Below are 27,818 nucleotides of genomic sequence, written 5' to 3'. Positions count from 1 at the left end.
TCACAATACAAATCAGTTTCAAAGTTTTCTTGCAGTCTGTGCAGTTCCGAGATCCTAATGCGAATGGCGGATGCTCAAATCTGTTGTGACACTGTCGTCTCATTCTCAAAGTGTACGAAGTGTCATATGTTGCACAGACGTCAGAACCTTGTAAGGCAAAAGCTCAAGTCTAATATACAGCCATCGGGCTAAACGTTTTCCGACCCGTTTTAAAGCTGCCTCATCTTTCTTTGCCAGGCTAAGGGGGGGAGGCACGCGTGCGCGCGCACACACACACACACACACACACACACACTCACTCACTCACTCACTCACTCACTCACTCACTCACTCACTCACTCACTCACTCACTCACTCACTCACTCACTCACTCACTCACTCACTCACTCACTCACTCACTCACTCACTCACTCACTCACTCACTCACTCACTCACTCACTCACACACACACACACACACACACACACACACACACACACACACACACACACACACACACACACACACACACACACAAGCTTTCAGAAGCAGACAAACAAATGTTCACAGTATAAAATAAAAAAAAAACAACAAATATTTAAATCACAGATAGTTCCACAATATCATGTTAGGTCCACATTTGTCTGTGAAGCTGCACGATGAAAAAGTCATTAATTGTGATCTCCAGTCCAGGACAAAAAGTCAGAATTCATGTGACATTTTCTAAAGTGAAGAGACGTTTCATATTGTACAAAAGCGATGATTGACAATGTTCACATATTTAGCCTTATTTTTGGAGGTCCTGCAAGATTTGGAAATAATGGCATCATAATATGAACAATGTGAGCTTCAACTGCGAAATGATGTCCAACCTGCATTTCCCTCTTGTGAAGCTCACCCAGCAGAGCTGCAGTAAGTAGTTTCAGATACAACGACCTTCCTTGTCACACTTTAACGTTCATGATTTTTCCCTGAATATAAAGTGTAACTGAAAAAATTAACAAAAGCTTGAGCGTGTGAGTAGATCAAACAAACCTCAATCCAAAAGACTCGAGCAGTCAGGTGTGAACTGCCATTAAATAACGGACTAAACTAGTGCAGCTTCCAGTGAGGTCTTCCTGTTCACTGACCCACGCTGACAAAAAGGACCAGTGAGGAATCAAGAGCACATCACAGCACTCACAGGAAGCAACTCCCACTCCAGAAAAGAAAGCACACACTCATCAGGATGCGTTTTCTCTGCTGCGGATACTTCGGCCTTCAAAAGGCAGTGACAGCATCCACACAATAATCACTTCCTGTGAAATGAGTCTTCTCAGGCGCTGGTGCCGTCATTCTCAGCGGCTCGGCTTTCGCTGGCTGTGGTTCCATGGGTGATGAGGGTAGGAGGGGTTTCAGAAACATCATGTTTGCTGCTGTGCCTCGAGTTGCCGTCTATCTGATGGAGGCTGCTGTGAGCAGACAGTGGGTGGTTGAGACGTGGCATGCTGCCATGGAAACTGTTCTTCTCTGTACCTCGGTAAACCATACTATCACTCCTGAGACAGAAGGGGACGAAAATGAGGATTAGAGAGGAACAAAGAGGGGGAGAGATTCATCCTCATCACAAACACACCATCTGACTGACAGATATGGATATCCAGCTTTACCTGTCATCTCGAGTGCGGCGCAGGCTGCCGTGATAGCTGGCTTTGCTGTGGACACTGCTGGCTTTGCTCCTGGTAGATGTGGGCTGTCCCTGGTGACTTCTGACAGGCTCATCAATGTCGTCAAGGACAGCTAAATGGGTGGAGGAGGCATGAGTGGAGGTGCCCTTTAAAAAAGACGACAAGTCACATGGAGGTGAAGGTCAGATGGAAAAAAAATACAATAACAAGAGTTAATGTTTCAGGCTATATAAACACTTTTAATAATAATAGTTGTAAACAAATGGCAGCGTTCGTGCATTGATCAGGTCAGATCAGAGTACAGAGAAAGTCAAATGAGTAATTTATCAAACATTGTAGATATTCACTAAAAGCAGTGTGGATTTCAGGTTTTTATAAGCATGTGTTAAAATCATAATAAACAATTATTGAAAAGCTGTATGAACAGGTCAATCAGTTACATTATGCATGAAATTGTTACTTTCTATTAAACTCAAGAGGGGAAGAATAAAGGACCTGCAATTACTAGCAATAAGATCAAATTCAGATCCATTTACAATGTTGTCATGTAAACCTAATCTGATTAGGTTGGACCTCTCCAAAACAATTCATGAACAGTTCAGAGGAGGTGGTGTGGCCCTGTTTTGAATCCAATCAAAGTGTGTGCCAACAGCAAATTGGATTGCTTCTCACTGTCAGAGCTTGGCGCAGATATCAGTTACTTAACATCATAACGTGACAATTCATCCGGGCTGTTATGAGAAAAAGTGCGTCAAGAGGTGACGCTGCTTTTAAACATGAGGAACACAAAAACACCAAATTCTTCTTCAATACGAGATTTCCAGGTAAAGTTGCATGTGGGATCATGTGCGCCTGCTTACAATTTCTTGTGAAAAATGCTATCTTGTTGCTTTCTTACCTGAGTGGATGTTCCCCTGGACTTCCTAATAATGGGAGTGTTTGGCTCACGGAGCAGAGACTGGGCAAAGTCGGGTTGCTCTTGCAGCACCTGGCGAGACTCATTCACCCCACTACTGCAGGGGGGCAAGGGCAGAGAGATGGGAGGTTAAAGGAGGAGAGAAACAGGAAAAATGGATTACCAGGGCAGATCAATACAGAGCATATGGCGAGATTATAGGATATTTAAGATGTGGAGCAAGAATAATGAGTGGTTGGAACATGTGAAATACGAGACTCAGCAAATTAATGTACGAGAGGGTGGGAGGATACAGGTCAGGAGGATACCAATGTGCTAAGTAGGTATTCTCCTGTTTATCAAGGAAAATAACAAAACTCAACATAATAAGCCCAACACAAGCAGATATGCAGTATCTGTGTATCAGTAACAAATACATCCATAGTATCGCAAAGAAAGATCAGAAAAAAACAAGAACAAAAGGGTCAGGTGTCAGTACTTACTCTTTGCGTCTGCGTCCATGCAGGAAACTGGCCCATTCAAAACAAGTCTTCTTACTGCCCACCCAGAAAACAGAGGGAATCCCCACTACTAGCATCATAAGGTATTTAATCAGGAACACAACCATGGCTGGCCTGCTCGTCTCCTCCACCTAAAAGCAAAAACATTGCATATCTATTCAACAGTCTGCTAAATGGTAGACAACAAGAGAAAAATACTCTTTGTAAATTGTTATTATTACTGGAACACTAAAGCCTTGAATTCTTCTGAGCATGCTTGTTCATTAGTAGGACTAAATGTGTATCCAGTATTGACAATTGTTTTTAGTCCCACCAGTCATTCTAAGTGACGGCAGAGAAGAAGTGATCTCAGAGAAAACCCAGCTGCTCCTGCAGCTGAACAACTCAGTTCCACAATTGGTTTCCGTCACGTTGCACTTGAACATTGACGCTGCTGCCAGCAGAGGGCAACAGTTTCTAGTGGTAATAACATTATTGAATCCAAATCTCTGTTCATTGTTCTGGAATACTAAAAAAACAACAACAAAAAAAACAGCACCACATTTTAAAACACAAACAGAGCAAGTTCAAGGCACTTCAAGCACACTTATATGCAATTCATTCTAAAGTCATGGTTTCATCTTTCTGAAAGATAAAACTTCACTCTGAAGGACCATCAAGCACACAGTGACTGCTGTGTGAGCAACAAAAGTCTTTTGTGGACAAACCATTACTCTTACTTTGGGTGGTCTTTAAGAGCTCTACTTTTTCAAACTCTTTCCATTACCATCAAGAGGAAAGATGCTCCTATTAAGTGACAAATGATCTGAGCAGTCATAATACCGTCCCAGTGGCTAGTGAGGGTCAAACACGTTTATTGACATTCCCTGTTATTTGGTTGAAAAAATAACTTGGGGATGAGAAGAATTGGTATGCATCAATGAGCTTAAGTCTGTCTCGCCCAGGCTGAGATCAAATGTCTCAGATTGAGGTCCTGAGATAAACCAAGCAGCCTTAGGCCATCAGTCCATTTACCACCCATGAACACGCAGGCACAAAGACAGTCACTTGAACTCAGACAATACCCAAAGAATCTTCAATTATCCCAAACATGAAATTGTACCCCCCTCCCATGCATGCAAACATTTGCTTCCAGAACCTCCTCCAGGGCAAGGCTCAAACAGAATACAGCAATATTGAAATTCCACAGCCACAACAGGACATTGGAGGGTCTCTCCTCATGAGCCTGCACACAAACACACAGCTCCAGACATGAACACATACACTAACAAGTAACTTAAGCTGCTGCACCTGCCTCGACACTCGATCATATAATCTGGCAGTAGCTAATTATCAGATCTTTTCCATCATCAGGACACCGTAACAGTACTCCAATGAAATCATTTTAAAACTCGGAGTCATGATGATGATTTATTTTTGATTGTTCAGTTTTACATGCTGATGAAAAGATTGTAATGCTTTATGGGCATATTTGTGAGAGGGGGCTGAGGGAGTATGTTTCTTTTTGCAGTCTCACATTCATGTGGATATTAATACATCAGTTGGCTGCATAAAACAACACACTCCCGCCACTCTTCATCACTGCTACAAAGCCCCCATAGTGCCCAGGCAGCAGAGCATGACTGCAAGCCCAGTGTGAAAGGCAGGAACAACGGAGACTGACGGCAAGATGTAAATGTGTGAAAACCATCTGAAGGAGTGAGACAACAGAGCAAAACTAAGATGGTAGAATAGTTTAAAGTTTGAGGACTGTATTAGCTGATAACTGATACTCCTTACTCCACTCCTCCGCAAATAGCTGCTCACGAGACCACAAAAACAATCTGTGATTAGCTAATGAATCCAGCTTCATCCATATATATTTTATGCATTCATTGTGTATATTCAATGTATTTATATCACCACTTTAATTCGGGGTGATTCACTAGATGTGTCATAAAAGTCAAAAATCAAAATCAGAAAAGACAAAAATACAGCCAAAATGATCTTTCAACTGCAGTCAGTGTTTATAAGACACAACTTATTGACTGAACAGTGAAAAATTCATACTATAACTGTGCGTTTATGAAAAAAGTTATAGACTGTACAATGCTACACGGGTCTTTTACAAATACAGTATTCATACTCAGAAAAACACTATGAGAGGTACAATTTCAGATTGCATTATTTAAAGTAATTTCAGGTTGCTTGTCATAGGTTTATCTAAAAAAGTTAAAAATTTAACTTCAACATGGAACCAGAACTAAAACAAGTTTGACATTCCCGATCTATGTCTTTTCACTTGTTGACAATTTTTCTGATCGTTTGATTTTTTTTTGTTTTTTATCTCAATAATCTGTGTTTCACTCATGTCTGCACACATTGTATCAGAAATTGGATTTACACATGTACAAGATATAAATTGTAAAACCACAACAATTAAATATCATTTAAAAAGGCAGTCTCTTTCTCTCTGTATCAAGTTATTACACTGCAGGAGTAGCTTACTTATTTCTTGGTCCTGGCATATTTATCATGCAAATAAATAGACACCTGTGCTCTTTCCGTCACAATGAGAAAAGACACACACGATATCCTCTGAGGTACACACCTGACCTGAGCACTTTGCACAAATTAACTTTGGCAGCTGACAGCAGATTGAGAGTGAATGAGAAGCACAGTGCTGTGCTGGGAACACAGCTGTCAGCCCAGGGTGTGTATTTGTTTACATTATCTGACAGAAATGACTAAAACCTAGTTTTGATACGCTACTTTTTAGCTCTTCTGAATTAAAGACATCCAAAAATATTGCAAGTGAAAAGTTTTTGATAGAAAACTCTGTACCTTGTAAGGACAGGGGATGTGATAGCGCTTGCAGTTCTCCTCCATCCAGGTTGTTTCCCAAATGTTCCGATATGTGTGCTCGTAAATGTAGCACCCAATCACAGTCAGCAGAGGAACCAGGTAGAGCACCGAGAACACGCCCATTCGGATCATGAACTTGACGAGTTTCGTCTGGTTCTCCTTCTCAAGGGGGATCTCCATGCGCACCCGGTTAAGAGCAACAATGCCCACTAAAAGCAGAGCGACGCCAACCTGGAGAAAGAAAGATGAAGTAGAAGGGAAAGCTTAGCGATAGATCCCATAATTTAAAATGAATAATTGCATTTTAAAGACCAGGGTGACTGACAGACCGGCAGACATTCACCAAACACTTGTTATGTACGCATCCATCTTGCTACACTTCACACTGGTATCCATCCAACCACCCATTAATCTCTTCAGTCGACCATCCATACTTCCATCCCACTCATCACTTCTTTCATCCACCCACCCACCCACCCACTCATTTATCTTCTCACTGTACTCACCGCCACATTCAGGCAGAGCGGTGCCAGAACAAACCACCTCAGGGCGTCTATGTCATATATCCCTACGAAACACACTCCACTGATCCCATCTCCCTCGATTTTATTCAGGGCCAACAGGGTAACGGTCAGGGCCCCTGGAAGGCCCCAGGCAATGGCATGGAAGAGGAGAGCTTTCTTCTCAATGGCTTCACTGCCCCATTTAGGCACGGCAGCCAGGAACCAAGTGATTGTCAGTATGACCCACCACACGCTGCCGGCCATGGTGAAGAAATAGAGTACCATGAAGAAAATGGTGCATGCCTAAGAAAGGAGAGGGAGAACAACACATGAATCAGCCATGAGACAAAACTGTTTCTGACTTAATTTCCGATTCACAAAATAATTATTTTTATGAGAGAAATGTGTTACTTGTGCATCAATATCATGGACCAAAACAAAACCCTCACCTTGTTGTGTGAGCCCTGTGTTATAGTTGAAGCTCTGAACCGAGTGGGGCTGACTGCGTTGCATGCAACTCGGTCTTCCAACAGGAATCCCAGGAAGAACACCAACGACACCATCACATAACACACAGCGTAAAAGATGATCGGACGCTCAGGATATCGAAATCTGTTGTCAAAGAACACTCATTTAGTCACTTTTCTCACATTGTTGTTAATTTCATCTCGCGGCTCTACCATGACTATACAACTAATTGACTTCTTTCACATAGGATTCTGCAAGCAGTTACGGACATTTAAAAAAAGCTCACAAATATTTTGATGAGTCACAAAGTACTTTGTTATCTATTGAGGTTCATGGAGTTCAGTAACAACATAAGGAAAACGTCATACTAAATATGAAGGCACTCAAACCTTGTAACATCAATGAGGAAAGTCAGGAATGTGAAGAGTGTTGCGGACAGGCAGACAATGGAGATGACCCCGATGAAGTATCGGGTAAAGGTCAGCTCCTGCTGGTTGAAAAACATTGAAGGACAAGGGGCAGAACAGTCCTTTCTGCCCATAAAAGTGTATCCCAGATCCGGGTCCACCTTGAGCTCTCTGGGACACCAGAAACCATAATCCCTCTGGACTGTCATGGATGACTGGTCAGTGGGTTCAGAGCCAGTCTGCAGGTCCTCCTGACGAGGATAGGGCTTGTCACAATCTGGGAACCTGAAAAGCAAGAATTCCATCAGAAGAGGTTGATACAGGTTTCTTCAGGCTCTCTATGAAGTCAAACATACAGTATATAAAGACAGAGAGGGAGAGAAGGTGGAAACAGAGCCTGCAGTTTGAGGCCAAAAAAGAGGGAAGGATCCTAAAGAATAGAGAGATATCCTCACTATAGTCATAATACCTGCTGCACTCCATGTCATCTGGCCAGGACAATCCAAAAACCTCCATGAGCTTGTGACACTCATCCTTGGCTCGCAGGCAGAGGGATCGACATGGCATGGACACCTGGCCATATTTAGTGCACACAGGAGCGTACAGGGCGCACAGGAACATCCTCAGGTCAGGGCTGCACACCAGGTTCACCATCGGGTGGAACGGCTTTGAAGGAGACACAGATAGAACGTTTAATGGGATGGAAAATGATGGTAATTTATGCTTTAACCTGCAACAAAGAAAAAAAAAAAAACAGAAGCTGCTGCAACATGCCGTAGTCTAGCAGTAGTCTCAAAGCTTCACCTGTAAATACTTGCACAAACGCACGGATGCACATCACAGTATAGACACGCTTGTTATTGAACCTGACACACATGTAGGAAACCCTGTGCATGACATTAACATACACACACACACATAAATATGTCTATATAGATTTGCATCTACACACAAGCTCAGAAAAAAATTGCTATCAGTGGCACAGTTGAGGAGGCTCATATTCAACCTGAAATAGCCATCAAAGAGGACGGAGGGAAAGTGAGAGGGGGGACAAATGTGTGACAACTCCTCTGCTCTCACTTAGACGACGACTCAATATTCCATCAATATTTAGAAGCCCATAAAATATGTATAGTCATATTACCAAACACCTCTTTGAAGTAAGGGACAGCAAAGCAAGACCTCTGAAGGTGGAACCACAGCCGTGTGCCAGTAAATTGAGCAAACAAACAGCGGGCGTCACACACTACAGAATATATATTGTGTTTCCTGGAGATTAAAGGTCAGACAGTGGAGCTTGTGACCTTCAGGCTGCCAGTGAAAATCAACAGACTGATAGAGTGTCTGGAAAAACCTTCAACTTTAAATCCAACAGCTTCAACTGACACACAGCCTTGAAAAAAGCCTTGATATTTTTTTTTCTTGTGACAATGTTGTGACTTTCAGCACAAAAACACCAAAACAGATGGATTCACTCAAGCAGTGAGACACTACTGTTGCATGTCTTTAGTGTTGAGCAAGCTGAGGATTATCTGTTGAGAAAGTGGTTACTTCTGCAGATTTAAATTATTCATCAGTTTGTGCCCAAAAAAAACTTGCTGCACCATCAAATTAAAATTACCGGTAGGCCCTCAATAATGAAAACGGCACCGCAGGAGATGATAAAAATCTAAATATGATTCATGAAGTGTACACAGATCTAAATCTCTGAAGAGATCATAATTTTTCCAGAGAATTGAAGTGGAACTCTTAACTGGAATCTCAAAACCAGTACCAGCGACTGAGTTCCTGAGATTCTGGTTCAGCATCCTGCGACAATTTAATGAGGTTAAATACACTTACGATTAATGAGTCACTAGTTCATGACTTTTCTTTCATTCAGTTTATCTAACTTTCATTTGGATTTAAAGTAATACTTGAAGATCACTCAGCCTTAAATCTAAAGACATCTTTTTTTTTTCCTGTCACCATGGTGAAAATATTTTACCGATGCTCTCAGAAATCAAAAACTGTCATCCGTATTACGGGAACAGGCGGCGGTAATGTTATTATGCAGAGTGACCTGCATCTATTCACATTTATAAAAGTTCATTGCATTACAGTTGACTTTTCAATGGAGCATTGACGAGGCGTAACGGAGAAATCAGAGCAGAACCACGAAAGCAACGAACAGAGACGACAGCAATGGGAAAAAAAAACCATTTAGCCTGAATTCACACAACAATGCACATTGAGTGAAATATGTGTTGATGTAACACAAAACACTGCACTTAAATTGATTGCGGACTACAAAAGCTACAATATGTGCTCACAGACTGTATGACTGCATTTGTGCAGAGAGCCATGCATGAATGGGTTTGCGTGCGTGTGTGTTCATGTCTGTGTGTCTGACCTTGTGTGTATGTTTTGATCGTTCTCGATTGCTGTGCTCTAGATCTGCAGATTGGAGAGATGCTCTACCAGTAAATGGGTGCAGTGGTGCATGGGCTGTGTGACACAGTTTTGAGTATTGAAAAGCACATGTAAAGTGTGTGCACATACCACTTTGCTTCATTCAATAATTCAATAATTTTATAACCTTTGTATTTTTATTTTTTTTTAGTTTGAACACATGATCTTGGTCGGAGCTGTGTTGTGTCAAAAAGTGAGGCGCATATGAACTTCAGTTGAAATAGTTAGCAAGTGGTAGACAAGCCTCTGATATTCCAGTAATGATGCTGAGGACTGGGTGAAGATGTACTGAAACATTTACCAGCAGGGACAAGATGGACGGACAGATGAACGTGTGACCACTACAACCCAGAACAAAATAAAACCATTGTGTGAAGATAAATACAATTAATAGACAACTTAATGACCCGATTATGGTAAACGCCTGATGGAAAATGGTGATATTTATTAGAATATGAAAGTTTTCTACTGTCTTCAGTCTTACAAAGTGATGTGGCTATCAATCTGCTGAATGTTTTTTTGTGTGCCCGTCTGTCCAGTCGCCTCAATTATGCTTTTGGTACGAGCCCCAGGCCATATTTAAATGAGTGGGAGCTGATTTCTGAGTGTCTCCATGCATGGAAGAGCCGGATGCTTTTTCACGTCCTCACATCAACTCCACAGTGAATATGTGCGTGACTCCCATTCCCATTCCGCATGTTTATACCATGCATGTGGCTTTACACAAGCATACACGTGCAAGTGTGTGTGTCTTATTGTTCTTGTATTTAGTGTGTGTCCCAGTTACTGTGATTGCCAGTGTGTGAGGCTGAGAGAGGCTTGTGCGCCTGCACAAGTCTTCACATGTGTTCAGTTATCTGTGTGCAATTATTCTGACAGTCAGGGCAATTGCCCCCATCTCCCACCACAAAGAGAATATTGATATTAAGTGGTCTAACTGTGCCACCCAGCAAGAGAGGAGGGGGTTGGCAGCCAGTCTTGCATGGAGGACAACTTAAGTGAATTGCCTGGCATTTTGTATGTCAGTTGTGACGGACGAGCAGCGAAAGGAAAGAAGAAAATCCTGCAAACCTGGCCGCAGGGAGAAGGCAAACTCGTGCTGAAACACTGCGATAAGGACGAGGAGAGGATTTTAATAGAGAGAGGGCATGTAGTGTATCAGCTTCCTGAAATGGATCACACTCCCAGAATATTCCCTCTTTCCTGTCTTAAGTGAATCCACTTTAATCACTTCACTTGTTTCCTGCCATTAAAGACAACAGGCCACACTGGATCCGAGTCTTGGAGGCCTTGTAATGTCAACTAATCAAATCCAAACCATGCACCTGTTCTGAACGCCATGGCTCTTACTGGAATATGACCAATAAATGAGACAGCTGACTCGTTTCGACTTGGTTGCGAAATAATGTAATCATATAGGCCTCTACTTTGTTAGAGACAAATAATATGTCCTTCAAAAAACTTGACCTTTCAACTACACTGAATAAGCATAGCAGCATCAAAATATTAGGACAATGTGATATGTCAGTATGCAATAATTGTGATGATATGAGTTGCAGTAAATACATAAAGTATATGACGTTTGCCTTACTGCTTTGAAATTATACTTGTATATAACAGTTTCTCTTAGCCACAAGTTATTCTTTGTCCACATTTTCCTCACTTGTATCTATCTATCTTTTCAGTGATCACTGCATTCGTTCACTAAGCTCTTTCCACACACAGCCATGGCTACTCTCATCTACATAGTGGGCGGGCATGTAGGGCAGTAGTAGAGTTACAGCTGGTTAATCAGATATACTGGATGAATGCAAAGAGCATGAAAGCACGTGAACATGACGTTCGGTTAGTCTCCAGCGATATGGCAGTGCTACTGTCATATACTCAGATAAAATGAAATGCAAATATAAATTAAAATTTCAAGACCCATTAGGTAACACACACCCACAGACATATCAGCCACGCAGGCTGCAAATCATATGAACAGTACTTTGACCTCAGTGACGGGGAAACTATATTTGTCAGAAACATTTTAATGTTCACAAATTCAGCTTTCACAAGTGCCCTTCTTAACATACAAGAGCAACTGCAGTGCAGAGCATGCTAAAGGTGCAGCTGTAGAGAAAAAAACTTAATGTATGAGCAAGTGTATTATACAAACATTTGTGAGCATTCAAAATGAAAAGCGAAATGAGAAGCTGGGTGGGTTTTTTTAACACAGTGGAAAATAAGGCTGGGGGGGGACCCTGACTGGTCCACCTCTTGTTCAATAGAGGGATTAAGTTTCTTTCTTTGCACTCCCTCTTTCCAAAGAAACCCGGGGGGAGGGAGAGAGAAAAAAAAAACTGAAGGGGAAAAAAGCTTTAAGTAAAAAAATCAACAAAGAAAAACGGAGAGCGACAGTAAGAGACGTGACGAGCGGTCACGTAATGCAAGCAATTATACCTCTGGAAACAGGAGAAACATTGTAGTTGCTGCTTTAGAGCAGAAAGAAAGAAACCACAGCAGAAATGACAAGTTCACTAAATTAAGTGACGTCATTACATGCTTTGAAATAGAAACCGCTGTGGACTAACGACACAGTACGCTTTTTTGCTCTGTTAACTTTGCAGTTTGTAATCTCTGTTTATTCACGTAATCTCCCTTTTATAAAAGCTCCATTATTTCTTCCCCCCTCATCCTTTCTAAGATTATGATGAAGGCTAAGATGAGTTGTTTGCTCTTGTCTAAAACCATATCCAAAACATAATTGCTTGATTTTCTGGGGGGGGCTTAGCCATTGAGCATTTTGCTGTGTGTGTGTGAGCAGTTGTGCAAGGCAGTTGTAGAAAATCCAGTTAGCCGACTCTGCAGAAACTCGTTCAGTTTGTCAAGTGCAATAGGAGGAAGTGTAGTGAAAGAGGGAGGGATGGAGGGAGGGAGTAAAGAAGAAAACTGGAGTGGAAAGGAGAAAAGAGAAGGTTTCTTGGTGGATTAGAGAGTCAAATGGATTGGAAGGACTGTTTAGAATGAGCGCACACACACACACACACACACACACACACACACACACACACACACACACACACACACACACACACACACACACACACACACACACACACACACACACACACACACACACACACACACACACACACACACACACACACACACACACACACACACACACACTTCCTGAAACTGTCACCAGCTTTGTGTTGTGGTCAGATCAAGGTGACAGGCTATTGGGTCGGAGCCTCCAAAGAAACAGATCCTGAGCAGGCAGCAATGCTTTCTCAAAAAACAAAAACAAAACATAGCTTTCACACAAAATAGTCTCACTCTATTTTCTGAAGTGTGCATTAATGAGCCTGAATAATTTAGAGAATGCACAATTTGTATTTGTATAAATGCAGTCTGTGGATTTTACTGATCGTATGATATGTTTCTCGTTGCCATTTGCTGGATAAAGAACATTTTGACCACATCCATCAACTGAAAATCTGTTAAATCTATAAATTTAAAAGTACTGAAATGTTGATCTTAAAACATCTGGGTGGGAGGTGCTACCACTTTCACAGCTTTAGATGAGGAGCAATTTCGATGGGGAAAATCTGGCTTTCTACAACCGAACCTCCGCAAACTCCATCTGGACATATCATCCTCACATGCTCTCAGTTTCTTTTCCCTCCTCTCGTGCCATCTCCGTCCTCTCCATCTCACTGCATAACTCACACTCCAATCAGTCTGTGAGGCCCTGCAGGACAAATGCTGTCCGACCAGATGAGCTCCTACCTCCATTAGCTAGCCACAACATAATAATCCTGCAACATCCCTTCTGCAGCAGCTTGGAGAACAAAATGCTACAATTCACTATTGTGAATTGTAGCATTCACAATAGTGAATTCCCGTCACTCGATCCTTTTATTACTTCTCCTCACACTCAAACGATTATCAGCATATCTCTTTAAAAGCTTTCATACATTAGAGCTAATAACAATCTCTTTCTTGCCACCCCCCCACTGCTTGAGAAGTGCATTATAGCATTTCACAGTGAAGTTGCAGTTACAAGTATGCTCCATTGCGTGTGCTTCACACCATCCCACCATCTATTTTCAATGTTTTATTCAAAAAAGGCCGTTTTATTTTTGTTTTTTGTTTTAAAATTGTTGCCTCTATAATTTCCAATTGCTAATTCTACTGCCTGGATCCAGTCTCAAGGAACATTTTGTAGTTGTTCACTCCACAATGCAGACATGGCAAATGTGTCTGTTGATAATTTCACACCACAACACACACACACACACACACACACACACACACACACACACACACACACACACACACACACACACACACACACACACACACACACACACACACACACACACACACACACACACACACACACACTCTCTCTCTCTCTCTCTCTGTCTGGCTGTGTGCCTGCCTCCTCTCTTTTCTCCCCTGCTTGTGAGAAAACAGGCGTTGGCCATGAAAAGATGAACTACGCGCACTGTGATGCTCTCTAATCTCTGAAAAGACAGTTAAAAAAGGGGCACCATTCTCTCACACTCTCTCCCTTTCATTCATTTGTTCGTTTATCCGTGTCCATCCATCGTTCAGTCGGGACGACCAGATAAAGCCGTTAATGGTATTCCCCTTCACGTTTACTTCCCCTCCTCCTGCTCTCCTCCCATATTCATCCACCTGTATTCATTTCTTGTTTTTCTTGCCTCCCATTTACTCTTCACAATTATGCTGACATACGCATTTCCTTTTTTTTTTCTTTGCCATCATCAGTATTCATCGACTTCTCTTTCCCTTTTATCATGTAATTTCATGCTTGAAAAAAGTGTTGGGGGTGGGGGTGGGGTGGGGGGTATTTAGCACCACTTTGTCAATCACACCATCGCTCTTTCAGGTTCTACATCCATTATCCTTTGGGTTGGTAACAGTCAACTTCCTTATCTCAATGTACTGCAAATCTTTCTAATTATTTAGTGCTTTACTAGAAAATAATGAAGACAATCGACAAGAAATCCCACATTTCATGCCAAATTTTAATTTGTCATAAATAAACCTTCTGATTTTGATTTCAAATCGTTTTTCTCTTCTTTAACTGGACAATATCCTGTGACGGCAGAGACATGATTTGGTGATCATAGCAGGGAGATGAGAAGCCAGCTACAGGTGCTTCAATGTTGTTTGTTAATAAGCCATCAAAGGCTTTAAAATGCTGCATAATAAATGCTTTGGATGGCAGCGTGCTATAGAAGGAGCGGGTAGAACAAGAATATGATAACGACAGCTGGAGCAAAATCTGTGCAACAAATAGACCAAGAACATTGTCCAATTCGTGCAAGACTGTATGAAACCAAGAAACTTCTGACAAGTTCAGCAAAGTTGCACAATTAAACACGTTTGATTAACAATATTCAAAGAGCAGTTCATTTCATAGATTAGAATTTGGGAAATTGCTCTTTGTTAAGTGATAGTATTAGATTTATTTTAAGAATTAGAATTGCTGCTTGCATTTCAGATGTGTTGATTTAAATAAATAGTGCTCTGACATGCTGGAGCATGGTTTCTAAGGTTAGGAGTAAAAATTATGATATAATATCTGATTAAAGTGAAAATATATTTGTTTTAAATGATCTCGACTGTATTTCCAAATAAACTGAAACTAAGATTATTTGTGGGTTTTTGCTGACTAGTTAAATAAAAAATAAAAAACACAAAACAAAAAACCTCAAATCTTCTCGAAACAAGCAGGTGGCAAACAAGGTATGACTGCACACAATCAAACATAATAGCATGCCGGTTCATGTCAGCAGTAATAAGATTAACTATGTGTTGTACTTATCAGTTTTATTTACTTGAAGAAGAACTATCAATCATCCACAAAACAGTCTACTATTGTTTTTTTCAGTCATTCACTCCCTCCAGTCTGTCATGTCTGACTTTACCAGACAACAATGAGCAAAACAAAAATTGCAGGGTGACTTTCCAGTCAGCTGTGCATCTGCAACTTACTCCTAATGATTATAGTAGTAGGCTGTCTTTATATGTATGTAGCTGGAGTGTCACACATTAATAAGGCTTTTCAACACTTAAAATTTCCAGAAACAAATGGGAATCCATAGAACCGCAAACATTTTTCAGCAAAGAAAAAGCTCAAGTATAAATCACTTCTTTCCCTTGTATTTGTACTCATTTCTTCCACCGCCTTTCCAGAACATGCTCTCATCATCCAATTTCCTTCTCCTCCCCTCCCCTGCCAGCATGTGTCCCTCCATTCTTCGCTTTCCTTCTCTGCCTATTTAACTGCCATGGCAACAGGTGATGTGGACACTCTCACAGGACCATGTCTTATCATGTCACACACACACACACACACACACACACACACACACACACACACACACACACACACACACACACACACACACACACACACACACACACACACACACACACACACACACACACACACACACACACACACACACACGTTTCTACAAGAAGCAACAAAGAGAAAGTGCGAAAGTGAGAATAAAAGAAAGAGAGAAGTGTAGGAGAGCAGGTCAAACAAAATGATAGAGATGTAGATGGGAAGCAAAGAGTGTGACAATGGAGCTGATTCAAATCACCCACACACTTCTTCACACAATCCAAGCCGGCTGGGCATATCCATCTGCTTCACACATATATGGAGTATATGACCTGTTTTGCAGCATCTGAGGAAAAAAAAAATATTTTTTTAAATATACAACCACGTACTTATCATATGGCACTGTAAACCTTTGAAATTATTTTTTGAAATTGAAAATTTTTTTTATAAACTAATTTCCAATGCATTATGTTTATTCACAGTAAAACAAAAAATAGAAATGATCTTGCATATTGTCAATCAAATATTGAGGTTTCACAATAAATACAGCTGCAAATAAACAATAAATTAAATATAATCTCATTACTGTTAAAAAGGTTGTGTGATAATGTTGCATTGACTAATAAGTCAATGTTGGATTGTCACTGCAAAAAAAAAAAAAAAAAAAAGAAATTGTGATGAAAAGATAAACGTTTTGTATATGGACACCATCAAAAAACCAATCTGCTTAAAGCAAAAAGTTAACTATTTGCAGGCTCCACAGAATGGTAGTTTATTGTCTAAATAACTTGACAAAACACCTACTTTTCTAAAATCACAACAAAACAGACCTGGTTTTTTTTTTTCTTTTTAACTACAAGTCACCTCTCCTCCGTTGGCAAAGATTTGAGCTGTTAAATATGCAATTCACATTTATACAGCAGCTATTTTGAGAGCAAAGAGCTGTGTGAGCCTTGATAAGTGCACAATTAGTAGAAGCAGGATTTTAAAGCTGATGCCCGTCCTGCCCTACAGTATGCAGAAAATGTTTGAGCCGCCTTGTGTTGAGTGGCTTTGCGTGACAAGGGGATCAATGACTGTGTGTGAGTGTGTGTATGTTTGTGTGTATGGTAGTGTGAATCTGGGCTTAGTCTTGAGGGTTAAACATCACTCGCCAGTCACACACACATTTCCACATACAGCTCGCAGGCTGGGTCAGGAGTTCAGATTAAAACCATAAGACAAGGATAACCTATATTCATGTGTTGTATCAGAGCGGAACACAGAGAGGCTCAACACAGACTGAAGGAGAAGACTTACAATGCAAAAACGGCAATCTGTGCCATTCAGATATATGGGATGCATGGAAAGACACATGGCAGCCTCAGTGACAGATTGCTCGACTTGGTCAGCATGAGAAAGCAGGTTGGACAACAAACCAACATCTGGAAGGTATGCCAGAGTCGGATAACAAAAACACAAGAAGAAACACACAAGATATATATTTTGCCGTTTATTACAAACTAATATAAAGATAGGAAAATGCTATGCCATACTCTACTGACAATATAAGTGACTAGCAACAGTAATTTTCTAGTACAATTTAAACAGGAAGACATTCACTGAACAACAAACATGACGACCCTTCTGTGTTGTGGATAGCTGAGCCATCACGAACACATATCTCAGAGGCAGAAAAACGTTGGGCCCCAAGTAAGGCTGTGGACGATTCTCTTCTCTTCTGCCTTGTTGGAACATGTGTGAAATGATAGTAGCGCACAATACAACGCTGATGAGACGGCAGGAGCCTCTCAGCTCAAACTTGTGTCATACGCAGGCCGTCTGGTCTGATTTGACACATCGGTCAGGTGGCACCAGAGTTCGACTGCAGCCGCTATGGGGCCACCTCTCTGGCCGCTCTTGGAGCGACTGCTTTCGTGTAGCCCTGCGTTTAGCTGCACAGCACTCAAAACCGAAAATCTCAAGGAGTTTGACCCAAATACAGAGGATGTGGAAGCACCCTCAGGCTCACAGGGTGGTGGAGCTGATCTCTGCTATGAATGATGGCAGGATACACTCTGGACAAGTTGTCAGTCCAGTACATTAGACTGTGATACCGTCACCCAGTAGGAAAAAAAACCCCAACCTATTGGGAGTTAGACATGCCACTTATATTTTGTTTCAGCCATTTAAAGAGGTTTTATTTTTTGGGGTTGTGAACAATTGTTTTCAATTCAAAAATGTCCGTTTGGACGATACAGCAGTATGATCTTGATTTTTAAAACAATTTTGGCCTAATTTGTCCAAATTTAAACTAGAATTTAGACTCTAAGCTTTTATTGTCCAAGCCTCAAAATGGTTTCTAAAAGGAAGACAGAAAAAATAACACATAACTTAATATCGATAACTGTGCAATACAATGACAAAGACATACATTTTATATTGTTCAGCCAAAATGGCAATCCATTAATTTTGGGAATTCAGTGCAACAGCTTCACCAAAAACTATTGCTATACTTACAGCAAACTACACAGCAGTGTTTCAGCAAAAGAAAATCTCGCCAATCGCTCCACAAATCTCTCTTTACGATGAATTGCGAGGCTGGATTAGCAGCATGGGCAGCTATGTAGATGGGAAAAGCCTGCCAAAAAGCAGCACCAGTCAGAGCCTTTGTGCTACGAATAAATAAATGATTGCTTCATTTAGCCTCGCAGCTTCAATAGACTCTGTCAGAAGAAGCAGGGTAATCAAGAGTTCAATTGAAATAAACGGGAACTTTTTAAATGAATAAGTACCTGCCTGTCTCTGCAGAGTGAATGGGGCAATCAGCCTCTTCACACACGCACACACACACACACACACACACACACACACACACACACACACACACACACACACACACACACACACACACACACACACACACACACACACACACACACACACACACACACACACACACACACACACACACACACACACACACACACACACACACACACACACACAAATTCTCTCCTGCATTCACATGAGCACAAAGAAAAAACACAACAGACCACACTTAAGTACAACAAGACTCAAACTCTCCAGATTTGGCATGCACAAGCACTTTAGTGGCGGGGACCTGGTGGCCCCACAATAGCCCCTCTTACACAGAGCAGCCTTATTTTGAGGGACAGGAACCCGTGGTGAGAGAAACACAAATAGCAGAGACAGTAGAGTCTGAGGACTTTACACAACCTGTCACTCTGTCAGCATTTCCCTCTGTTTAGTCTCTGACATTTTCTTTCTGCTCACATGCCCCACACATTTTCCTTTGAACACTTCATTCCTCTCTACCTCCTGCTCTTTTTGTGACCCCCACAGAATAATCCCGCCTGCTCACAAATTCTTAAAGGCCAAAATCCTTCGTTTCCACCAAGATTTAGTTCCTACTGGATATCCACTCTGTGCAATAAACAACATTTTTAAGCAAAAAACAAACATGTGATTTAGGGCCATTACCAGCATGTATATAACTGTATTTCCCATATTCTCCCTCTCTGGAGTGGGTGGAGCTATAAAACAAAGGTGGTCCTGTCGAGGAATAAAAGCCCTTAAGTACGCTTTCACAGAAATTAAATATGCAAAAGCCTGCCTGTTAGTTCATCACATGCCATTATTCCATTATTTTGAGAACGACGTGTCAGCAGGCCACATGAGTGGACAGTCGTCCTCAAAAGAGCACACGTCCTAAAACAAATTCAATACGTAAAATGTAATTTTAAGAGTATCATGTGGCATCACTACGGAGGGACAAATATTCAAGAGTCTATATTAAATATACTGTGGTATTGCATCCATGATATTCTAATACACCGACAGAAATGACTCAATCTCAGGAGCTAGTTTAAGCAGCTGAGCATCAGACATTGAGGTGCGTACAGTTAGAAACACTGCAAGAAAACATGTTCCTTTCAGTCTAAATGCTGCATTAGCACAAAGAGGGGGAGGAAAGCTCTAAGTTCTGGTGTATGTCATCATGAATATATTTCAAGTGTCAGCAGTGGTTCATAAATGTAGGCGGTGCTGTAGCAGGAATGTAATTACCGATCAGCTGCATGCAGTAGTTGGTTTCAGAGCTCAGATCTTTGCAGTACATTAAGGCTTCCCAAATTCTCTACCAAAACTAGAGTTTTTTCCCCGCCTCAACTCAGGTTTTGCAGCAGCCATGTAAAGCCAGAGACTGACAGCTGCATGTTTGCTTCACAAACTTTGCCCTCCATTGTAACCCAAATAAGCCTCTCTTTAAATCTCTCTGTTCATCAGGGGGCAATTTAAAGTCATTCACTCCAGGAGATTGTGGCAGCATTCAAACTAGCGCAATGAAACCAGCAAAGAATAGCTTTCTGTTGCGTTTTTGTTTTTTTTAAACCAGTGTAAGTGACAACCACTAACAGTAAAACTGTGGAATCAACATTACTGTCTTTATAGACATTTCAATAATAACCAAACATGCATTTGCACAACAGTGTTTGATTCATCTTTCCTTTAATTTCACCCTAATTCAGTCAGGTGGGCTAATGTGGATAATGAAGACTGTTAGATGCATAAAATGCACTTTCTCTCGTCTAGATTAAGCTTGAGTGCAGACAATCTAATATCAACCCATTAACTCAGGGGGAAACTCTGATCAAGCAGACATCTGAGCTCCAAAGACCTCGAGCACAACAACTCACGTGGTGTATGCCTTTTCATTTATTTAATTACACTAACTACAGATACAATTGGGGCTATAATGAGCTATATCTGTTTCATAACCGTTTCAGAATAAGGTCCAACACAACTATTCTCCTCTGCAAACTTTCATTTCTCATGACATGATTAATCCACATTTTTTTTCAAAGTCAGTTAAATGATGATTTAACACATAAGAGTATTTCTTCGGACTTTGCTGAAATGAAGTTTCTAAGAAACCACCCAGCGTACGTTGGTGCAGATATAAACCTATATATGTAATTACAAAGAGAGAAACTCCTTGAGAAAACCCCAACATTACGTTCAGGGTCTATAATCAGCGTCTGTTTCTGAATGTAGATACACACTTCCAAAAATGTCACATGTGTAATTCTTTGTGTCCTAACGTAGACATCAAGTAATGTCATGATCTCCAGCACATCCTCTGGGAACCATATTATGCTGTGGCAGATGGACCTATAGACTGTAGTCTTTGGTATCAATACAGACAGAAAGTCCAACGAAGCATGCGAGTGCAAATACAAAAGCACTCTTAAAAAAAACAAAAAAAACATTTCAATTCATTGGACACATTCCTCTTTCAAATTAATTTACCCTCGCATTCATTCCCCTTCTTGGGTTTCAGTCTTTGTCACGACTCTTCGCTCAGGTTTAATTGACTATTGTGGCAGATGGGCTGGTCGATGGTGTGTGGGAATCAATGTCATCATTGTGGAGCTGAGAGAGAGATTAGCAGCTAGTTAGCACAAGTGAGAGATGACAGCTGGCATCGTTAACCTCCCCCGTCACTCAAACCAGCACACAGGAAGTACTAGAGTACAGTTAGCCCTTAGTCAGGCTCAGGATTTATACACAAAAGAGTAATTTAAAATAAAAGGTAATATTTCAAGGCCAGCAAAGACACAGTGACGGCAGGTTTCAGTAGAAAAGGTCTCGTCTTGGTCATATATCAGTGACTAACTGGATGGATGAGCAAGGACTGTTTTTCCCTTGAAGATGGTACTGGAGGTTGGGAGATGCACAGTAGAGTTTTACTGAAACTACCCTCCTCCTTGCCACCTTCCGACAGCCTCGGGGATTGTTGATTCTGCAGTGCTTGACCAAAATTACAAAAAAAATAGCTGGTGTTTCAGCCTGACATGAAAAATTTAACCAGAAAAATAAAAGCAATAGCTTTGCAGACTGATCCATCGAGGCAGTATGGAAGTTAAGACGTGAAAGCCCTGCCACTTGAGCAGAGCAAATATCCATCGTGTATCTGACTCAAAAAGTGACGACAACAGCTGCCGACAATGGCTCCAGTTTCATTGAAGCATCTGAAGATCTTCACGCTGATTTAGCAGCAGTTGCTTATTTCACATACTACAAAATTAATCTTAAACGGGCACATACCAAGAGACGCTTCTAAATTAATCCCTTGGTCCATGGCATAAAAAAAAAACCAAGTACTGGACTTCTAGTACCACCATTGTGTTGTATCTGATTGTATGTTGAGTGTAAGCCATTAACAGTGTAATATTAACCACAAAGAACAACCGAATTATGCAAACATTGATTTTGTTGAACACAAACTGCTGAAATAGCCAGCTAATTATCACATTCTTTTTGCTTGCCCGAGTCTCCATAAGGCCAATAATTCTATCCGAGCACACAATAGTTGTTCTGTGTCAAGGAACATTTTAGTTGAGCACAAACATCCAAATGTTAACCCAGCTGTGCTGAAGCACAGCTGCTTCAGAGCACAGCTTGAACTCAGTGAAGGCTCCACTGACATTGCAGTGACATAAAAGCTACAGGCATTCATTAAGGCCAATGAGGGTTTGAGATATTATGTATGAACATAGTAAACTACTACTACACACATCATATATTGTAATTGGAATTAGCTTTCAGTAAAATTAAATTCACCAACATCAAATTATTAAATTTATATTGTACATACACTGTATATCACAACAGATATATTACAAAGTAATAAGTCTGACTTCCTTTTTCACAAACAGGATGAAATTGTTTTGATCATTAAATATATTGGTTTCAAATTTTCTGTTCACCAAACAAATGCAGTTATGAATTCTCCTGGACATCTGTGCATAAACGACCATCCGGACACAGTGTAGTGAGGGATCTTGTATTTTCTATGGGATTCCCAGCAGGACGACTGTGGCTGGTCAAAGCCCTCCAGTGTAGGATGTCTAACGGAGCTCATGTTGCGACTCGACCGTCTTCAGAAAGCAGTCTCTTCCATGACTGGAGGGACCAAAGGTGTCAGTTGCTTGGCTCCGTCTTCATGTGGGTCGAATCAAGTTCAACAACAAATGCTTCTTACAAACCTTGACACAGCGTGTTTTGACATGACACTGGGGAATTGATTTGATCATTTGCATGGTGCTTAACGTGCCGGATGAATCCTGTGACGATAGGAGGGCTAGCATCCATCCAAAACATGCTGAGCAAATTCAAAGTGCATGACTGTCAATCCAAAATAAAGCTGTTTTATACTAATCCCTCTTTTTTTTTTTCTAAAAAGGGAAAACAAGCATCTGACAGCAGTGATCCTGACAGCCTCCTGCACTGCGTATTTTGACATGAAAAAAAATGTCGGAAATCCCTCTTGGTGATTAAATATTCAGAGGGCAGAACGGAGAGTTTTTGCTTGATCTTTTGGCTGACATTCATCTGGTTCCAACATGGGAAAATATGAACTGAACAAGAACCAAAAATAAAGAGAAGAAAACCCCCAAAGATTAAACAAAGTGCTCAGCCAACAATGACCTTGTCTAAATTCATCTGCTTTTCAACAAGTTATTTAATATGCCAACTATCAACAGCTGGAGGCAGTTTGAATCCAAACTACTTGATCTGTTGCTCTTCTGTGTTCTTGAAACTAAACCACAGTAGCATGGTCAAAACATGGGAAAAGTTCTGCTTACAAAAGAGGTGACTCAATTTTAATTTCATCTTTAAGAAGGACCACATCTTACCTAGAGGAATTTGTGTTTATTTAAACGATAAACCTAAGTCTTGGTGGCAAGTCTGTAAACAACAACGTAGTCCTGCCACTTTACCATAACTATAACACAAAACATTCCTGATGTAAATAGAGTTTTATACATTTCCGTGACCCACGAATAATTGTAAACAGGGAATTACTGTCTAGTTATTGAGCAACACCTATCTAGACTCACCTCCTGGGGAGCAACAGAGGGATTGAGAAGGAGTGGTAACATGATGCGGATGGACCGCGTGCGTCTAATATTGCCCTCAGACAGCATGCAACAGAGCCGAAAACCAATACTCTCACTCAAAAACCATTTTTTTTTCTGGTTAAGATCCTGTCCTATCTTTTGTTTCTCTCACCCAAAGCAGGTCGGGAGTTTCAGGGTGAGCAGAAGACGCAGCTATACGTGTCTGCAAGGAACAGTTGCACAAAGTGACATGAGGCTGAAAGGCGGCAGCAGCTCAACTAACAGCCTCTCTCAACTGTTTCAGCGCTCCATATTACTCTATGAAATACAGTCCCCTCCAAAAGTATTGAAATGTCAAGGCCAATTCCTTCATTTCTTTTGTTCACCGACAACATTTGGGTGGAGCAAACATTGAGCATAGCCAGCACAGCCATTTAGAATATCCTGAAAAAGAAAAACTACTGGTGTAATGAGCAACAGACATTGAACAGGTCACCCAAGGAAACCAGACCACAAGACACAAAGCACTCATCAGCAGTAAGAATCAGAACGGCAGATTGGAATTTACAAAGAAGTAGAAAGATGAGCCACAAAATTTCTGGGAAGCCAAGTAATGGACTGATGAGAGCAGGATTATTATCTACCAAAGTGATGCAGAGTATGGAAAAAGAAAGGAACTGCTGATCTGAAGCATACAAGCTCATCAGTGAAGCATGGTGGCGGTACCGTCATGGTTTGGGCTGCATGGCTGCTTCTGGAACAGGTTCATTATTTATTGATGATATGACTGGTGATGATAGCAGCAGAAGGAATTCAGAAATGTAAGGACGCATTTTGCCTGCCAAATGACAGAGAAATGCATCCAAACTCATCAGGAGGAAGTGCATCATGCAGCAGGACAATGACCCAAAGCACACTGCCAACGAAACAAAGGACTACATCAGAGGATCAATCACATGAACTTTACCCAATAGAGCATGCACTTCATCTCATGAAGAGGAGCTTGAAGAGAGAAACCCTCCCTGCTCACCTAAAGATTTGGTCTAAAAGAAAAGGTGATATGATGTTACAAGTTGTTTAACACGTGTACTACATGTAAATACCAGGAAATAAAAGCTGAAATTCTGAACTCTTCTCTCATAATCCTCTTTTGATCTTAAACTGAAATGTGCCACAATGCATCCTGGACCACAACTCAGAGAAATATTTAAATACTAAACATGAAGAATGAAGGGCGGAAATACAAAGTCAGTCCAAACCATCTGTATATTGTCATAATGAAACATCCTATCAGCACAAATCTTGATTATTTGTAAGTGTGCTGAGATTTATTTTCAAATATAATAATATGATCAGACACCAAGTGGTTAAAGAGCCAAACTAAAAGATTTCTGTAATCTGTTAAATTATATCTGGAGAGAGAACTATCTTTTTAAATTAATGGTAGGTTAAATCAGGGTACACTACTGAGAATGCAGAATGTTTAAATTCTAACAGTGTTTGCTGTGGCGATTTTAATTTTCTGAGCCACTACTACACACTGCATGTAAAGTCCCTTTGTCCTTAACAGGTGCATGGCACCTCAATGCGAAGGTCTGAGGGCTGTTGCTTTTCATTTGTTTGACCATTTCTACACCTTGAGACAAAGACCCATGCACTGGCAGTGAAGGGGTCCAATTTTGTTTGAATGCTTCAAAACACACTCCAGTGCAAGATATACTACAACACCATCACCTCTCGTTCAGAGCAGCAACTATCACATTTCCACAGGGGCTGTGAAACACAGACAATGCATGTCTTGGCTGAATGGCATACACAAACAACCTACCTCCATGGCCAGTGCGGCTGTTTGCTGGTCGTAGTGATTGAGGAGATTGGGCATAAAGGTGGTGTTGTAAGGCAGATCCTGGCACATTCGCAATCTGATGGGCTCACAGCTGAACTCACTGTGGCTCTCAATGAACTCCATGTGAATGGAAAGAGCGGGTGTAACCAGAAAAAAGAGGAGTAGAAAGCAAGTCTTGAAGACAGAACAGGCAGGAACCATTTCTCTGCATTTGCTTCTTGCAGTTTTTGGAAGCCTGTCTGCGGCACGCCGTCGCCCAACAGGTGTTTCCATCTTAATGCGAGACATTTTTCCTTCCGCTTAGGACTGAATAGATCATCACCTAGGCAGCCGATGCACAGCCATCATTTGAAGCAACAGAGTCAATATTTACTCCCAACGGTAGAGGTAATCACAAGAGGTCCACATGTAATAAAGAGAACTCAGGGCACCCAGGATTACTTGCGATGGAGTCGCAGTTCATCAAACGGTTCTGAATGGAGCTTCCTTTGTGTCAGTCTTCACACCGACCAATCATAGCAATTCCTTTCATTGAATGCAGAGTCTGACCTGTTCCTCATTTAAACAGCATCATACGGTTTCTTTCTCTTCACTGGCTGGTGCTCCCCTGGTCAAAAACGGCGTCCTCTTGTTCCATTGTCAAACTGAGCAGCACGTCTGTGAAATAACAGCTCCAAAGTCAGCCATCTGTTGGACATCTCTGGGTGTGTGTGTACAATTTCCACAGTTGGTCAAAGAACTGCAGAACATGTCCTTATCATCCTGGGGTTTTGCAGAATATTGGGCAAGGCATCACATCTGGAATTTTCACATGAAGGTGACCCACTGGACTGGACTCATAAAGCAGGTCCTGCAGGCTGAAAACACAAAGCAATGGTTAATGGTCAAGTGAGACACAATAGTGGGCTGGCTTAAAGTTTAGTGCATCTGACATCGTCTGTGACAATCAGCCACACCCTTTTGCATACATACAAGGGTTAAAATATTCCATGAAATCCACACCAGTCTGATTAAGTACAAGGCAAGAGTTCTCCTGCGTGTTCGCTTCCTTTAGAAAATTGGCCGGGGCTTGTGTCAGTGTCAGATTATCCTCATGTGCCGACGAGCTCAGGTTGCAGGCTGTTCAAAGAGCGCGGCTGCTCCACGAACGTGAGCTCTCCACCTGCGGACAATCACACACGGACTACCCCGCTCTTGTTTGTGTGTGTGTGTGTGTGTGTGTGTGTGTGTGTGTGTGTGTGTGTGTGTGTGTGTGTGTGTGTGTGTGTGTGTGTGTGTGTGTGTGTGTGTGGTGCACCAGGCAACAGTAGCGCTTCCCCTGCAAGCTTTCACACATCTGCAGAGCGACTGTCCTAGAAACTTTAAGCAAAAACGATAGAGAATTACAGATTTTTTTTAACCCCCCCCCCCCCCTATTAAAAGAGCGTCAATATGGTAAGTTTTAATTTACACGCGCGTCAAATTGCTCTCCCGTCTCTGTTAAGGTTGCGCGCACACCTTCCACCGAACCGCACAAACAAACAGCCGCACCGAGCTCACAATAACGCAATTAAACTGCTCACTAATTAGAATAAACACCTGTGTAACGGTGAGGCGCAGCCCGCACTGCCAGCGCTCCTCTATACGGAAAGAAAAAAAAAAAGCCGTGCTCGTCCCAGAAAGCGCAAACCTTTTTCACGCCAGCCTTCCTTGAGACGTCTCCTCGGCGTTGTGAGGCGATAGAACCGCATGCGGTGTGTCACGCAGGCTCCCACTCTATCAATCCGCGTTTGTCACCGCAGCGTCTCTCGAGCCCGGTAGCGGCGGCGCGCCGCCCGTGCACGATTCTGCCAGCGCATTTAACTGCGCCTCGAATTTAAAACGATCCCACGGGGTCTCTCTAACGCGGCGGTGCTCAGTGGTTTTACCTCGTGTGTGGAGGATACGGAGCGGCTCCGGTGGTCCTCCGTCCACTGCA

General features: G+C 41.6%; 1 protein-coding gene across 1 annotated transcript; it reads right to left on the bottom strand.

Moving 5' to 3' along the window:
• Positions 1-1,294: 1,294 nt before the first annotated feature.
• Positions 1,295-26,023, bottom strand: fzd3b (frizzled class receptor 3b; the record flags this gene model as incomplete). The annotated part of the gene is made up of 10 exons (XM_080499251.1): positions 25,844-26,023; positions 7,754-7,950; positions 7,267-7,569; positions 6,859-7,021; positions 6,413-6,712; positions 5,886-6,137; positions 3,045-3,193; positions 2,545-2,659; positions 1,629-1,792; positions 1,295-1,517 (listed from the first exon to the last, which is right to left on the bottom strand). The coding sequence occupies exons 1-10, from the start codon at positions 25,982-25,984 to the stop codon at positions 1,295-1,297; spliced, it is 2,007 nt and encodes a 668-aa protein (XP_080355377.1). The 5' UTR covers positions 25,985-26,023.
• Positions 26,024-27,818: the final 1,795 nt, after the last annotated feature.

This window comes from Blennius ocellaris (assembly GCF_963422515.1).
Source record: "Blennius ocellaris genome assembly, chromosome: 1".
Classification (NCBI taxonomy): domain Eukaryota; kingdom Metazoa; phylum Chordata; class Actinopteri; order Blenniiformes; family Blenniidae; genus Blennius; species Blennius ocellaris.
This window is presented reverse-complemented; position numbering and strand designations above follow the sequence as displayed.